The 16661-nt window shown below is 41.7% G+C and overlaps 1 protein-coding gene across 5 annotated transcripts in view; it reads right to left on the minus strand.

Annotated features, from left to right (window-relative positions):
* Positions 1-9931: 9931 nt before the first annotated feature.
* The window catches only part of gria1a (glutamate receptor, ionotropic, AMPA 1a), a 76102-nt gene continuing 69372 nt past the window's right edge, over positions 9932-16661 (minus strand). For 3 of the 5 annotated variants that reach the window (XM_073486849.1, XM_073486848.1, XM_073486847.1), the window contains one exon: positions 12720-12989. In XM_073486849.1, coding sequence (XP_073342950.1) covers positions 12720-12989 — 270 coding nt within the window. Of the gene's footprint in view, positions 10100-12719; positions 12990-16661 lie in introns of those variants that run through there. The other 2 variants (XM_073486846.1, XM_073486845.1) reach the window with 1 other exon arrangement.

Raw genomic sequence — 16661 nt, forward strand, 5'->3', positions numbered from 1 at the left:
TTCTCACTGAACAAGTAAAATGAACTGAAAAACATCACAGCACGTATTTCTTTTTGTATGAACATGATTAATACTGCAAAACACCTTTTCAGTATTGGTTTGTGAAGAATAACATGTTAAAAAAAAACTAAGGAACTGATGTTTTTTTCTGTTTATTACTTCTATATTTGACCTACTCCAAAATTTCATATCTTAATGTGTAACAGAATTGTTTTGTGTTCTTGTGTTCCTGTGCTGATTTTCCCTCCACACCTGTCTCGCATCAGCCTCATCAGCCCTGTTTCCAGTGTCTGTCACAGCTAATCAGCTCCTTCCCTGCTCTCAATGTAAAGCCAGCATAGGATCGAAACAAAATTCCAACTTGGGCCACAGTGGAAATGTAAAAAAAGACACCGTGGACAATGTTCGTACCCACTGGTATCCAAACACACACCTCTGACTCATGACATCCCTCTGCTAGCTAACATTCACAAGCTAACAAAGCTAATTGTAGCGTCAGGATGAGAGGGGTTAGCTTGTTGCCTTAAAACACACGATTTTGCTTTACAAATACTCAGAAAGGCTTCTTTGACAGAAGTCAGGGGAGTGACTTTAGCTGGTGTCGTAAGAAGAATTTAGATGCTTTATTCAGGTAAAATTAGCAATTATCATCAACACATGATTTCATCTGGCTTTATTCAATATCTTTGTCATGGCAATGTGTCGACAGAAGATGAGCCGTTGGAGAATCCACACCTGACTCTGCGGCTTCCCTCGACTTTACTGAGCCGAGTGAGTTTCAGCTCGTCATTTAGCTTTCCGGCCTGCAACTTCACTATTTTGGTTCAGTCTGACCACTCTCAACGCATCATCTTTGCCACTGCAGGGAGTTGGTTTTCTGCAGAAAGATCTAAAAAAAAAAAATAATCATAACCTCTGTCCACTACCTGCTCAGCACCAGACACTCCTGGCAAGAAAACTGATAAATGTTTTTCTCAAAGAGTCAAACTATTTCTTTAAAGTATCAAAAGTAAACGCACTGGAGCCTGTCGGTGTCATTTATTTATATATCATTGATTCGTTGCAGCTGATGCATTAAAGCGTAATCAGTATTTTTTAATGTTGCAGCTGGTCGATGCAGACTAAACATTGCTAATAATGCTGTTTGGCTGAACTATATGTGTGCGTGCGTGTGTGTGTGCGTAGCGAGTACTAAGACTGTCCTGAAGCAATTTCAGCGTATTGTCAATGTGTCGTTAAAATGCTGTCCTCGGATCTCATCCTGCTGTGAGTGCCCGTCACTCAGGCTGAGAGAAGCCGCCCGAGGGCTGGATGGATGAGAGACAAGAGGTGCTCCATGCTATTGAAGGGGGCTTCAGTCTTGCAACATCTCTGTGGGCGGAGAGTGCGTTCTTGGGCTTATGTGCACCCATGTCCGCATGTGTGTGTCCGTGTGTGTGTGTGTGTATGTATGTCTCCGCTCATATGTGAGCGGAAGAAAACTCCCACGTAGAAATGTGTACAGCCACTGCCTGCAGCTGGATGTGGGTGTATGCAACACACATGGAGTGAACAAGGGGCAGACGCAAGAGAGGACAGAAAGAGAGACAGGTGAACTGCAAGTGACTTCTAAGATAAAAATAATGAGGAGGAGTCAACATTCATGATGCTATGTGTGACTGAGGCAGTTTACTCAAGCTGCTCTAAAGAGGAGCAAGCATTTCCTCCCTGATGGCTGCGAGGCTTTACTCCGTCCCTCCAATACGAGCTGGCAGCAGCACCTTCACCACTATTGATTTCCTTTCCTCCTCTATTTGGAAAAACATGGCTCACATGCCAGGAGGAGACACTACAACCAAGTTAGACTACCTCTCTTCATAACAGCGTTATTGAAATGCAAAGGAAGAGGAGAGTTTGAGAAAGAGACCTCATTTAGAAAACAAAATGCCCCGCGGCAAAAATCAATAGTAAGCACCGTTGTGACATACACAAACAATATTTCAGCTAAAGTATAACCAGCCAGAATTATGACTTTGTGCAAGCACTAGAACCAAGGCACACACACACACACACACACACACACACACACACACACTGAAGCCTCCAACAGCATCAGATACAATGAAGTTGACCGGGGCATAATAATATCAAGTCATCCTCGTGCAGCTTAATAACAGTCCAGTGTATCCACTTGCACGCTCACTGCATCCTAAAAATGAATATTTCCAAATCCTTTGCTGTTGTTGTTTAATCATAAAGAGGTAGCCGACCACTGTTGTAATCTCCAGTCTACTGGTGGTGATTCGCTAAACCCCTCCCCCAGTTGTCACAGGTCTAACTATAGAGCGTGGCAAGCTTAACTAGGAATGGAAAAGGCCTGCCGAAGTTTGGATATTTCCAAATCCCGAGGTGTGCCTCAAATTCTGAAGTAAGACCGATAGTTCCTAAAGAAAGAGATGGAAGGGTGTTTTTTTTTTTCATAAGCATATCCAAAAATACGTAAGCAACAGTGTAAGAAATTGATCATCATCATCATGCCGAACACGGATGTAGATGCACTCACCCACAGAGCTTATTTTTGGAGATATTCTGAAAATTCATTTCAAAACACCCATAGGCTTTTGTCCAGGGGAACCAGGGCGATGCTAACTTCTGGGTTAGCCTACAAAAATACGTCATCGCTACACCGCTCTGTTAGAGAAACTGTGAACATGTTTAGTGCACGTACAGTATGCGTGTGTCCACTTATGTAAGTATGACGCTGCAGCTCATCAACACGTCTCTAATGAGGGACAGACACTGTGTGAGCAATCTGCACCTGGACACAATTAGCCAGTATTCACTTTGACGGCTCTCCAGGCTGGAGGAAGAGCCCTCCCGGTGCTTCCTTTTCTTTCCGTCTCTTTATTTCATGCTTTCTGTTTTCTCATTAAATTCCTTCTTCTTCTTCTGCTCCTGCATAATATTTCCGACGCTCGCACTATCATTAGCACACCTGCAGGTGTTTTTGAGAATCTTCATGATTTCACTGTTGAAAGGTGCCTTTTCTTATTGCACTCCTGAATACATTCAACAGTTTCAAAGGACATCGTAATCTGAGGATGTGATTCGCTGGTCCTCAAACATCAAGGAAAGGTGACGCATCCAGATTTAATTTTAGATAGAGACTGATTGCTCGGGCTCTTAAAACGTGAGGACACAATTTAATTCCCTCACGATAAAATTAGTCAGAGGTGCAAGCACAGAGCGCCAGTGTGTGGTGACTCCTGAAGTCCTATCCTGAGACCTGTGGCGAGGACAGCAGGAAGTTCTGTATATGGGATGTTAAGTGATGTGGGAAATCACATGTGAGTGCATGACGGCTCTCTTCAAACACTTTGTTTTCAAAGTCATAAACAAGAATCTTGAGAATGAGGTGAGAAATGTTAAAAATGTAGGAACACCTCAGTTGGAAAACAGAAGCAAAGAGAGTGACAGAAAAAGAGAGGAAGAGAGATGTTAATTATACAGCGGGTCCTTGGCTGTCAGAGCGAGAGAGAGTGGGGCCTCTCCGGTAGCTAATGTCACTAATCATGGGGTGTGACACAGCATGACACCCTGCTATCTCTGTGTAAGGCACAGGCACGCACACACCGACACAAACGTACACGACGGGCACCGTAGCGCACAATGCCACATTCTATATTTGCATCTTCATCATAATAATGATTCTTCCGGGCTGCACAATAAAATGAGAAACGACTGTTGCGTGAAACGTCTCTGCCAAGCAATGAAAGATATTTCTTGTTTCAGCCCTCGTGCACACAGACGGAATTTGCAAAAGCCGAGCGCGTGTAATACAGGCAAGAAAATAAATAAACAACGGACGAGACAAAAAAATTAATAATCAGGTAGACACGTAGGCACACTGAGGGTTTGTGTGCTGGCGTCACGTCAAAATCAGTTTGTGTCTGGAGTGATAACAGTCTAGTGAATCGATATTAAAAAAAAAGGGAAAAAAAGCCATGCAGCAGAAGTTTCATAATGAACAAGTTGAGGATTTGATCAACTTTGCAGAAGCGCTGTTTTGATGAAACTCAAAATGGCCGTCGATGCGACTGCATCACATTGTTGTCATCGATGTTGTAAATGCGCAGTAAGTACGCCGGGGACTTCTGAGTTTTAAGCACAACCCTGAAAATCACTGATCAAAAATTACATAACAAAGTTGCGGCTTGTGTCGAGTTTCTGCATCAATGAAGTGCAGCGAGTTCAGGCAGGCAACTCAACTCCCTGCTGCGCTGAGCTTGCTGTTTGTTGTGGGGAGTGATGAAGGGAGTGCCAAACCAAAAAACAATAATAATCTACATATTTTAAGTCTACGCCGCATCTCTTGCTGTACTGAATTAAATGAAGAAGTCACGCATCACAGCCAACAGTTTGGAGTATAATATACTGGTATAGTACAAAGTATAATATTGTGTTAAATTTACTGTTTTGGTTTTACTCACAGTTCTCATAAGTCTTGTTTCCTTTTGCAGTAGGTAGCTGCATTCAGACGGACAAAGTTCGCGACTAGCTGGTGAACAAAGTGGAGCATTTAGCTACATAATAGCCACAGAATTCATCAGGTGTCTAGAAATAAAAATATAAAACTCAAAATGAACACTAATATTACTCCAAGTTAGGCAATAGCTTGCTAACACTTTGACTATATCAAATTGATACGATGATAATGTGTTTTTGTTGTGTTTAAAGGTTGTTGCGCTGCCCCCAGGTGGCCGAAAACCAATAAATGCAAGTTTAAAGCAACATTATGTAACTTTTTTTAACCTTCAAATAACATAAAATCATGTTGATGGTTCAGTGTCTTGTAATAGGGTGATTGGTGTCTCTGTCTCAGCCACTCCGCCCCCCCATCACTTGTAACTTCAGTGAGAGGGTAGGATCGCAGCGTTACATACATGTTTACTTCAACATACAAGTTGTCAACACAACATTGTTATGATGTCATGAGTTTGTTTGTAGTTAGCACCTACATTACGTCTGACAAACTGTTACAGACCTGGGATTTGTATTTACGACATGCTATGTCGAACAAGTGCACATTTTCTACATAGTGTTGCTTTAAGCGGCAGAAACTGGACTGCATCTGGATTCTTCAAACATGTCCGAGAAAATGACAATTAAAGAGAATAGACTTGAGTTCAGACTAACAGGGACACTAACCGGATACTTCTGTTGCCTCCTAAAAACAAAACTAAACTGACAGCCAGTGGTAGCCGAGTACCACAAACCACAATGTCCCCGATTTGAACCCGTGCTGAGTTGAGGATGTCATCGCTCTCCAACATTTCCTGTCTTCATCTGTACTGAATATTCTCCTGTTTTCCTTTTTCTGTCATCCTAATTATGCAGGCCCTTTTACTATGTTTACACATGCAAATGATGTATACCTACAGATGCTAATTAGCTGGAGTGGAATGCATGTGGAAGTCCTCCTTAATTAAGTGTTGTCTGTATTCCCTAATCTGTATGACCCTGACGTCGACCATTAAACCGACACAAGTTGGTTCTTTCTTAATTGCCTCGCAGCTCGTGCAACTGAAGCTTTTTCTTCCTCTTCTTTTCATGCGAGACAGAAAGCCTGTGATTATTTTTGGGATCGCTGCACTCCTCTGTGACCTGGGCAACACTTTATTCCCCTCCTTTCTTGTAAAAATCTAAAGTCATACTCCGCTTGGCACAGTGCAAGATGTACAGGACAACTCCCATGGGAATAAAAATGAACAAATATACGTAGTTTATTCCTTTATTCAGTTACAAAAGCATGATGACTTCCTTCCAGGACACTTTGGTTAGAAAAAAAAGTTTATTTCTCAAAAGTCTGATTCCTAATATATGTATTCTTTTTACATGTTTTTTTTCTTCAAACTTTTACTGACCATTGGTTTAATTTGAAAAACTCAGCAACACCCTGTCCATAGCTTTAAAAAAAACCAACAATAATAATGATGTCGCCAGTGAACAAAACTCCGGTGATTAGATTCCAGTAGTAAAATACTGCGCGAAAGGAAAAGCGACAAAGAAATATTCAAATGATGTTGAATTCAAACACTCAAAAAACACCAACAGGAAATCCTTTTTGAAACTGCAACAAAATTAAATGGAATTAACTCAAAAACTGGCTTCAAAGAACATTAGCGTCTACGGTTTATTCAACATCGGTGTGTGTGTGTGTGTGTGTTTTATTTTTTTCTTTCCCGGCACCCCGACTCTCCTTTATAATACAAACATTGAGTGTCTTTTTTTTTTTCTTTTTTTACAAATCTGTTATGGCATATAAAATCATCTTTCTGAGGGTAAAGCCTCCACTGAAGAGTGCTGTGCTGTGTCCTAATTAATACAACATCAGCAAAAGAAGACGCATAGATGAGGGAAGAAAGGAAAAGTACTCACGCAGTAGGTAACTAATTCAGGTACACTGAGGCATGATTGGGAGAACAAACATTTTCACTGGGGAAGACAAAAGCCTTTTATATACATAATAGGTGGAGATATGTATGATTTCAGTAAACTCTGACTGACTGCCCATTTTCCTCGCTTGTATGACGATGTGGAGAAAGAGAGCGGTCATACATTAGATTTGGTACCGTATTTTTTAAAGCAGAAACTCAGAGGAGAAGAGAAATAATACACGACCAGCTGTGGAAGCAGAGGATGAGTGCTGCCTTTGTACAGGCGCTTGGCCTCTCCTGCGAATTGAGAGGTCGGCGAGAGTGTGCGGTACATAATCTGAAGCCGACCTCTGGCATCCGACAGCAGCGAGAATCCTTTTTTCAAGCAACAACCTTTGAGTCACCTTCAAATAAAATCACACCCTTGGACACTGTCTGATTTTTTTCGATATGCGTGGTGATGTTCAGTACATTTCAGGACTGTAATTTGCCGTTTTGATGCACCCACGTTTCCCTCAACCTGCTCAGACTTCACCTTATGCTTTCCTGTATTTTTTTTTTGAATTATGTCTGATAATCCAGGTTGCTGAAATAGTCATACTCTGCAGTGGAATAGTTGTGTAGGCGGAGAGAGGTAAAGAGACGGATAGGTAAGAGGAAAAGGTGTTTGTGTCGGAGAAGGCACACAGTGTACCCTTCACATAGCTTCAGGCTGCGAGGCTTCGTGAAGAACTGTTATCAGTTTATCTCCTGCTTTGACAATTTTCACCTGTGAGACTGTCGAGTTTAAAGGCTGATGACATTCTGTACTTGTCTTTCTGTCAACAAATCCCATGAAAACACCAAAACCTACAATAACATGACCTTACAAGAAAGTATCGCTTGTGTAATCAATACTTTAACATTTTGTTTGCTGCTATTAACTAATAAAAAAATGTATTGATGAGCCACATTGTTGCACTGGCTGATATGTTTCCTTCATTACCTGAACATGGGTACTGTAGTTTATTTTGAGTAAATCCCACATTGCCTTTAAAAATTAAACTATGTACTTGTGGGCTGTTTTAAATAAGTACGTCCTCGGTAGGAATCAAGGGGCTCACAAACAAAGTATTAAAGCCCCTAAATATATTACATATTCACTGCAAAACGTACAGTGTTTAAATGCTGAAAAAAACATTGTTAAAGGTGCAGTACGTAAGAACTGACCACCTGTCAAATTCATACTCAGAACAAATACATCGCTAGAGTAACCGCTAACTGCTGATATCTCTAGCTGCCATTAGCTAGTAAGCTCAGTTAGCCACAGGGCTAGCAGTCTGGAGAGCCGGGGAGCGTTGGTGTTCACTCCAATAGAATGGGAGCTTCAGACTGGGACCAGGTGGGGCTAGCTGGTTAGCATGCTAACTTCAGGAGATAATCTTTGCAACATGATAAAATAGTTGCATAACATGAGGATTGTTATTCACATCCTGTTGATAATTAAATTTTTTTGAATGTCTTCAACTAAATTCTTACATATTGTATCTTTAAGTGTTACTCATTAAGAGTTTAACACTTCAGTTGAATTCTTCATTATTTCACAGATATGCGTGACATCATCTTTAGTCCCACTAACAACAGAAAAGAGAGCAGAGCACATACGAGACCAACAATAAGGAATATTTCATGTGAAATAACCAAAACTGTTTGAAAAGGTCAGAAACCTGTGTGTTCACTGTAAGAAGCTGAGAACAGGTTTACGGGGCCTTTGAGTAGTGAACAAACGCATTGTTGTCACTGCCCTTTAATGGGATTTGTTGACAATAAGAAAAATATATCATCATGCCTGTCTAATTCTTCTTCTATCCATTAAACTGTCTTTTGATTCTAACCCTCAACATAAGCATGAGCATGAAATACACCAATATCGACAGCAATGGCCAAGAAATGCAAAGTGCATCACCAATAGTCATTTTGTGTTTGCAGGAGGGAAGCTGTGTCCAGGTGGAATCTTCCTTTAAGGCCAAACCCCGGCTGTCTGGCCTTTGTCATCTCTGCCCTCTACCATCCAGTGCCTGCCACTCTGACCTCTGTTTACTCGACATGATCTGAAAGGGAGAAGTCAGCGGCCGTGCGGTGCAGCGACCACCGTCACCTTGACTTCAAACCCCTCCTCCTTCCTGAGCTAGCTAGCAACAGCGCGAGGCCAACTTTTTCCTTTTTTTTCTCTTCCTTTTATAGGCCACGCACGATCTGCAGGGGATATATGCCAACTCTCAATGATTCGAGAGCGAATAGCTGCGCTGCCCATTTCATTAAAACTGAACACAGCTGAAAGTACATCACAGGGGTAAGTGAATTATGCAGCCATCAGCTTGAACAAAAGTTTGAGGAGTATTTTTCGTCAACCTTTGTTCTCTGAGATGTGCTGCAAAGAGACTCCCTAGTATATCAATGGATATGCTATGAATGTCACAACAGTAGAATACAGTGTAAGGTCACTCAGTACTGTACATAATGTGTCAGTGTGTTTTCTCTATAACCTTTATAACCCTCCTCACACAGGTCAAAGTGAGCACATCTGCCCTCCGACTGTTTTTCGTCATCATTAAATACTAAAACTCTAACTCTAACCCTGCTGGCAGAACAAACGACCCAGTAGCAACATGTGTACAGTGTGTGTGTGTGTGTGTGTGTGTGTGAGAGAGAGAGAGAATGGTCATATGGCACAAAGACAAGGCATGATGTGTTAAATGAGGTGTAGCAGCAATGCATGTTTGTTGTAGCCTGGTTAACAGCGTCAACCTTCAGTCGAGCGTAAATCAAATCAGACTACTTTTGACTAAGCTCTTTGCGCTATTACAACAGTGTAAACCATTCACTATATCATAAAAACTGGCTATGCTACACAGAGCACGTTGTCCTTCCGAAAATGGCGTGTAGATGTGAGAGTGAAAGAGAGCGGGAACGTCCCAAAACAATATCAAATCGTCGTCACAAGTGTTCGTCCTCCTCTGCCACACATCCGTGCAAAGACGTATTCCGTCCGCCATCAGAAAGCATCTAGGTAGTACAAGGTCAGCAGTGGAAGTGAAGATATTGCACACGCAGACTAACGTCAACAGCTCCATCGAAATGGCACAGCGCAGGCGTCACACCGAAGATTAAACTTTTTTCCCCCACGTAAATGAACACTGTAAAAAATTCAAAAACACGCCCCCCGGTGACGGCTTCTTTATTGCAGCACATTTCCCTTCTGTCCCCCTCCCCCACCCCCGATATCTCTTTGTCAAACATCCATTTATTTAAAAAAAACGTTGCGAGTCTCTGTTCGTGGTTTGAAGGAGCGTTTTTTTTTTTCGAGAGTGCATTTTGGCAGTAAGTTAAGTCTTATTCAAGTCGGGCGCGTCGACAGCCAGGAGAGTAGATGGGTCAAACCGGACAGCCATGATTTTTGAGGTCATTTAGAGTCTCGTGCTCCGTCTCCTGCCCCACCCTGCCTATTCCTCGCCGCCAGCACAGTCACGTGATGGTCACATGCCGGAGGCACCCAGTCCCATGCTGGCGGTGTGGCTCATGCAGGGCAGCGTCTGAACGGTCTTGGGGAAGTCGTGGGTGAGGATTCGTCCGTTTTCGCCGCCGCTCCCGTTGCCGCTCATCCGGGTCAGGGTGGAGCAGCGCATGGCGTCGTTGATGGATTGCTGTCGGGAGCACACAGATTGCAATTAGTCTACATGCCAGATTTCAGTCTCATACACACATTATCTCCTAATCAAGACAAAGAGATCTTATGCAACAGTTAGAGGTAGCAGCGCACAGATTTATCTGCAGAATGCGCATAAGCAGCTGTTTGTGTCACTATGTGAATGTGGTGCTGGCACGCCAAGAAATTCAGGAGCAGAATGAGCTGTTAGGAGTCCTAGGGTGCTGCTTTTCACCCTCTTTATCTGGGCCTGAGTGATAACCGCGGGTGGTAAACCGTGCTGCTGGCTGATGTGCATCAATGTCCTAATTTGTAACAGGAGGAGCAGAGCGTAGTGTGGGCAGTAAGAAGGGGAGCTGAGGCTTCACTCACTGCTTTAATAGCTCCATTCTCCAGTCTAGCGCAATAAAAGCCACTGGGCCCGAAAGCCGACGTAATGATGTGTGGCGCACATGTGCTCGTTTGTGTGTATGTGCCTTTTTGGTGCCTCGCCCGCATCCCCTATTCTATAGCTGATTAAATTGGTCATAGCGAGCGCAATCTGGAGCAACCGGTGAGTGCGTGGGGATTGGAGATTTACACCGGCCTCTAATTGGAGCGGGGTTGTTGTTTCTTTCTCAAGCCCAACAGTGAAAAGGCTAAGACTAATAGGGCTCCTCAACAATCTCATCAACATACGGATCAGGTGTCTCTTTGTGGGCTGATTAAAACATAAGAGATTCATGTAGAAGATCACTCCTCGTCTCGGTCCTGCCTTTTTCTTTTGCTGTTTACACAAAGAGCGGAGCAGCGCGGGGCTTTGATGTTGGAGGAATGAATCGAAGGGTTGTCTGTTGTAAATTGATCCACGAAGCGGGATGACTAAACCTCACATCTCCCAGCGAAGTATTACAAGCAACAAGTCCATGCCTTCAGATCTCCCAACACACAACAACTTGACTTAGACTGTTCTAGGTTAAAGCAGTGATGGAACACATGTGAGCCGCACCGGGCCTGCCTTATGGTATACATATAAAGGATGTTCACCACAATGGGCCCTGCATTTGCGAGACAGTCAGCAAACAGAGAGGAAGGAGCAGGGGAGAGGTTTGCTCAGAGCGACAGAGTAGATAGATGTACCACTGTGATTTAAATTGCCTTTATACCTGTGCTGCAGAGGGAAAGTTCTTCGTTTGTGAATGTGAGCTACGAGATCATTGTAATGAGTGTCGTGATGGGACTGAACTAGAAGACTGAGAGCAACATTTTTGTTGTTATGTTTCCTTTGCTTAAAAGTTCAGATTCTACATTATTCACCATTAAAATAATCTGATATACATGAAATATTTATATTGCATATAGTCATTGTAATACAGTGTTCTTTTAGTGACATCCAAAGGTCATTTTAAAGGGACAGTTCAAACCCAAAACCAAAAATACATATTTTTCCTCTTACCTGCAGTTCTATTTATCCATTTTCTTGACATATCGGCCAGAGAGCTGTCTGCCTTCTTGTTAATATAATGGAACTCGACGGCACTTGGCATTTCAGGAACTCGATAGCGGCGTGTCTTTCCAGAAATCATGGCCTGGATACTCAAGAGAATCTGCAGACCTCGTTGTGAGCAGTTTCATGTAGGAATCTTTCTGAAGCCTAAATTTTCTCTGCAGTTCTGTGGTTTATCAATCAAGTTTATGAACACAGGCAGATCGCGTTACACATGCTCGTTTCCTCTATGAAACGTCAGTATCCTCGATACGCTGCATTATTATTAACTATGAGGCTGTGTACCCCCTGGTATTAACATGTGACATTGACGGGTGATCCAATCACAAGGGAAATCCAAAACTCACAACATTTTGCGATTTTTTAAGGGAGTCTGGGGAATTTCTCTCCCTCTTCATCTCCTTGCCGTTGTTGACTGGAGTTGATCTGACTGCTTGACCTATAGTGTGCTGGTGTTCAGGTTTGCCATCTGCTGCAGTGCAAAATGTTCTCAAATTGCAAATTAAGTTTTATAAATTTCAAATTATTGTTACTAGTATTATAATAATCCTCCTGTTGAAAACTGCTCACGACAAGGTCTGGATTTCTGGAAAGAGACATTGCTGTTTTTTGAGTTTTCAAGTGTATTTTATATGGACGCTCCGAGCACCACGAGCCAAATGCCGTCTACTTCCATCATATTCAATCTACAACAATTACAACAATCTAGAGGTCTAAAGAAAAATATGTAGTTTAGAGTTTTCTGATTAACTCTCCCTAGAAAGCCAAACTGATAGAAAAAGCAATATGCTAACAACCCTAAATGCTAACACAAGGAAAATGATAGGTTTGTTCAGCCACTGTGCTTAAAATGTCAACTTTAAATAAGTAACAGGCATAATGGCAATTTTAAAATCAAGTGATTCAACAGCACTGCAGGAGATCAGTGATGTAAAGACTGAGTGGCAGAGGAGGAGAGAGGTACAGGAGAGCGTTTGCACTGCGGTGGAAGCCGTGAGAGGCCCTACTGTGATCACGGTTAGATGGGCGGGGGGGTGAGGAGGCGGATGTCATCAGCATCATCATCATCATCATCATCATCATCATCATGGCTTGATCACAGCATTTCCTACCCCGTGGCTGTGCTCTGCCCTTATATCTTAACAGTGTTGTTGGCGTACAGGCCGTAGCTCTGCAGCTCTGTGTAGGGGGCGCTAGCACCACTGTCTAAGGCTGAGCAGTGAAAGGCCTGAGCGGCTGAGGCAGCAGCAGCTCGCGCGGTGGACACCTTCATTCGGCGCGACTCAGTCCTGGACTTGTAGCAGAACTCCACCAGCGCCACCAGCATGGCCAGGCCAAGCCCGCCGATCAGGATGTAGAAGACTCCCGCCACATTGCTGAGGCTCAGAGCGCTCGTCTTGTCCTGGAGGATGGGAGGGAAGCAGGGATGGACAGGGAGGGACAGGGATTACGGTTAGCCAAGGGGTGAGGAGGGAGAGTGGCAACAAAACAAAATTCTGGAGTTTTACACACATGTGACCAAAAACTGAAGACAGACACACAGACTCTCACACACACGTACTTACAGACTAACGTTGGTTTTACAAACAGGAAGTGCAAGGACTCAAAAGTATCAGAGACACAATCAAGAGCATACACACAAACACACACACACACACACACACACACACACACACACACACACACACACACACACACTCACATCTAGGGTACAAGACACACACATAACTCCACACAAACAAACATTAACAATAAAACATATTTTAGAGGCCTGTCTCACAAAGTAGGATTTAATATGTTAGCTGGGAAACTTTGGATCAAAAAGTTGGGATGCTGCGTAGAACGTAATGAAAACAGAATGCAATCATTTTCCATTTAACTGTGTTTACCGACAGCTCTGTGTCCCTGAGCCCATGTGGTAATATCCTTTATACCGTCTTGCGTTTCACAAAGTGCTGAACCTCGTCCCATCTGTGCTTGTGAACGACTGAGCCTTTCAAGAAAGCCCTTTCATACCCAATCAGGATACCATCACCTGTTACCAATGAACCTGTTTACCTGTGAAATGTTCCCAACAGGTGTTTTTGGAGCTTTACACAGCTTTCTTTTGTTTTCCCTGTCCAGACTTATCTGAAACATGTTGCTATCATCAAATTCTGAATAAGCATACAACAGATTAACAGTTCTGACGTTATGGCATCTATGTATAGTGTTGCAACGATATATACTGAAGTTAGCATGCTAACCAGCTAGCCCTGACCCATCCCGATCAACCCTCTGCTAGCTGCATAGCTAACTGAGCTAACTAGCCAATGACAGCTACAGTAAGCAACAGTTAGTGGTCACTGCAATGATACACTGCCTCCTGTTTGTTTTTAATTCGACAAGGGATCAATTCTTACATATTGCACCTTTAAGCTGATTGGTAAAACATTAAATATATCGTCTTTGTAGTGTTTTCGATTGAGGATATGTCAACAAAGATTAGCAAGTTATCACACTCTGTTTTATTCATGTTTTCACACAGCGTCCCAACTTTTTTTGAATTATGGTTCCAGTTCTGGCTTTTCAGTGTCACTAACGATGAAGACTAGAACGGGAAATATCTTTTGTCCAGGCTAAGGATCGAAAACACATCAACTTTGAGAAAAAACTCAGCAGTTACTGAAGTGTGGAGGACTGAACCTGCTAAAGTCAGAAATAAATATATAAATGGCTAAATAAATGAATTAATATGCCATTGAATGCACCAAAAATAAAATAGAAAATAAATGTAGGCATCAATTAATCTATAAAATGTGCCATAAATAAATATTTCTGCTTTAATTAGTTTATGTATTTATTTACCTTTGTATTAATTCAATAATATATTTACTTTCCCATTTAATTTTCCATTTTATGTAAACAATTATACAGAAATAAACAAATACATACATTTACAGAACAAGAATAAGTACAATTGAAAATGTAATGTCATATCAATTCATTCCTGACAGTTTCAGTCCTCCATACTAAAGAGCACAGTGATTCTTTGACTTTACTGTATTACTCTGAGGATAATTATTTGATCAGAAATATACGTATAAAAGGTTTGTAGTACAGTCAGAGCTCTCCTCTGGCTATAAGACAGAGCTTCTAAGAAAACATTAAGTTTGAAGTAGAAACGATGCGAGGGTACAGTAGAGAAAGGTGTCATCCGTCAGATTTATGATGGCACCGCCTGATACGCAATGATAGGTCAAAACATCTATTAACATGAATAATAGGCTTCCATCGGACTGCTCCCTTAACTTTTGTCACATTAAACCATGTGTATTGATAAAATTATATCATAAATCGTCTGTAGTACAGCTAGTCTTCCTTTCTGGCTATAAACCAGGGCTTCTCACAAAACAGAAAGTACAGTGGGTGGCTGGAAAAGCCATTAATAAAATCTACTCTTGCATATTAATTGCATCGAAATTCTCTCAGTGCCTGGTTAAATGTAGACTGTTGGACTCGTATTCCATCACCGCAGGAACAGAGGATATGAGGCGCCTTCGTGATGACACTGTCATCCAAATAAGACGTATTCTGACGGCGCCCTAATGACGAGCAGCCATCAGACGTTTTAATTTAAAAAGGGAAGAATGTCTGCATGCTGAAAATGAGCTCCCAGTGATTTATTCAAGCTACATTTTGGTCACAGGCCTTTATCAGGCCTTTTTTTAATTTAACAAATCGTACTCCTGCAGTGCTCCTCTCCACGTCAACTGAAGCAACATTAATGAAACGTCTGAATGTTCGGTTTTTTCATACATTTATTCATCCTGAACTTTCTTCTTGATAACGGAAAGAGACAAACCTACTTGTTTTTTGTACTTATTCCAGGCTACAAATGAAAATGTCAGCCACATTATTAAGGCTTATTTATAACATTAATGGTTTTTATCTGTTGTTACTCTTTTACTTATCTTCTACAGCTTTTTATATCCTACTTGAGTATATTTGTGCTGGTCTTATACTAAAGTCAGTGCTCTTAAACTGTAATGTAATTTTGCAGTTTGTTGGATGCATCACCTTTTGCATGTGAAGATAGTTGCTAGTTATCGTCAATCATGACTGTTACATTAGATCAGTAAAACCAGATGCTAATTCAAAGACTGTATTACATTTGTGAGACAGGCCCCAGATGTTGAAAACAGATGCTTATCTAAAATTTTAATGACTTTTTACGCAAGTCTAAACATTTTACACAATACCTATATTAACCCTTTTAAGATACACATGACTGTTTCCTCAAAATGTAATTTCGTGAGGGAAGAGGTACAGGTAAAGTGCACAAACACCCCACGACACATGCATTCATGCAGCAACAACACAGACACGTCTTTAGTTTAACATTGCTCCTTATTATGGGTCATTGTTCTCCATTACAGTGGCACCCACTGACATTGATGCCTATTTATAGTCTGTAATGAAATGGAATCACTTAAATCAGTCAATCTAAAGGGCTCTCGTGGAACGATGGGGTCTAATGAGGATGTTATTTCATATACGTTCGGGGAATAAGGGAATGAATTTATGCCACGTGGAAAGCTATAGTTCTGTGAGGACGTTTTTTATTTGTTCTGATCACTTAAATAGCACCCATGTAACCCCAAGGGCAAATTTGCATTAAGATATATTAAGTCTGTATTTTATCCCCGTCACTCACTAGCATTATGTAATGTAAAAAAAAGGTTTTATACAGTGCATGTGTGACAGACTATGTGCCTCGGAGGGCTAAGAGTCTGCAGTTCTGCTCAGAACTCTGGCTGAATTTATGTTTATTCCCTGGAGCAGTATTCAGAAAGCTTCCTAGAGTTGGTCCTAGTGGCCCACTTTCGAAATGTTTTAGAGTCAATGTGTGTGTGTTAAAACTTCCTCCTTAAAAATATAATTAAAACCAACCAAAGGAAAAAGCTAATGAAGTGTCTCGGCCCTTCTCACAGCTAATAAATGTTTAGAGTAATGAGTTGGAGTTGTTTAAGAGAGTCAGGGAGTTTTTCTAAGCACATGATAACATTGCTGAAATTATAAAGTGCCACATATT

This window comes from Pagrus major, chromosome 18, assembly GCF_040436345.1.
Source record: "Pagrus major chromosome 18, Pma_NU_1.0".
NCBI lineage: Eukaryota > Metazoa > Chordata > Actinopteri > Spariformes > Sparidae > Pagrus > Pagrus major.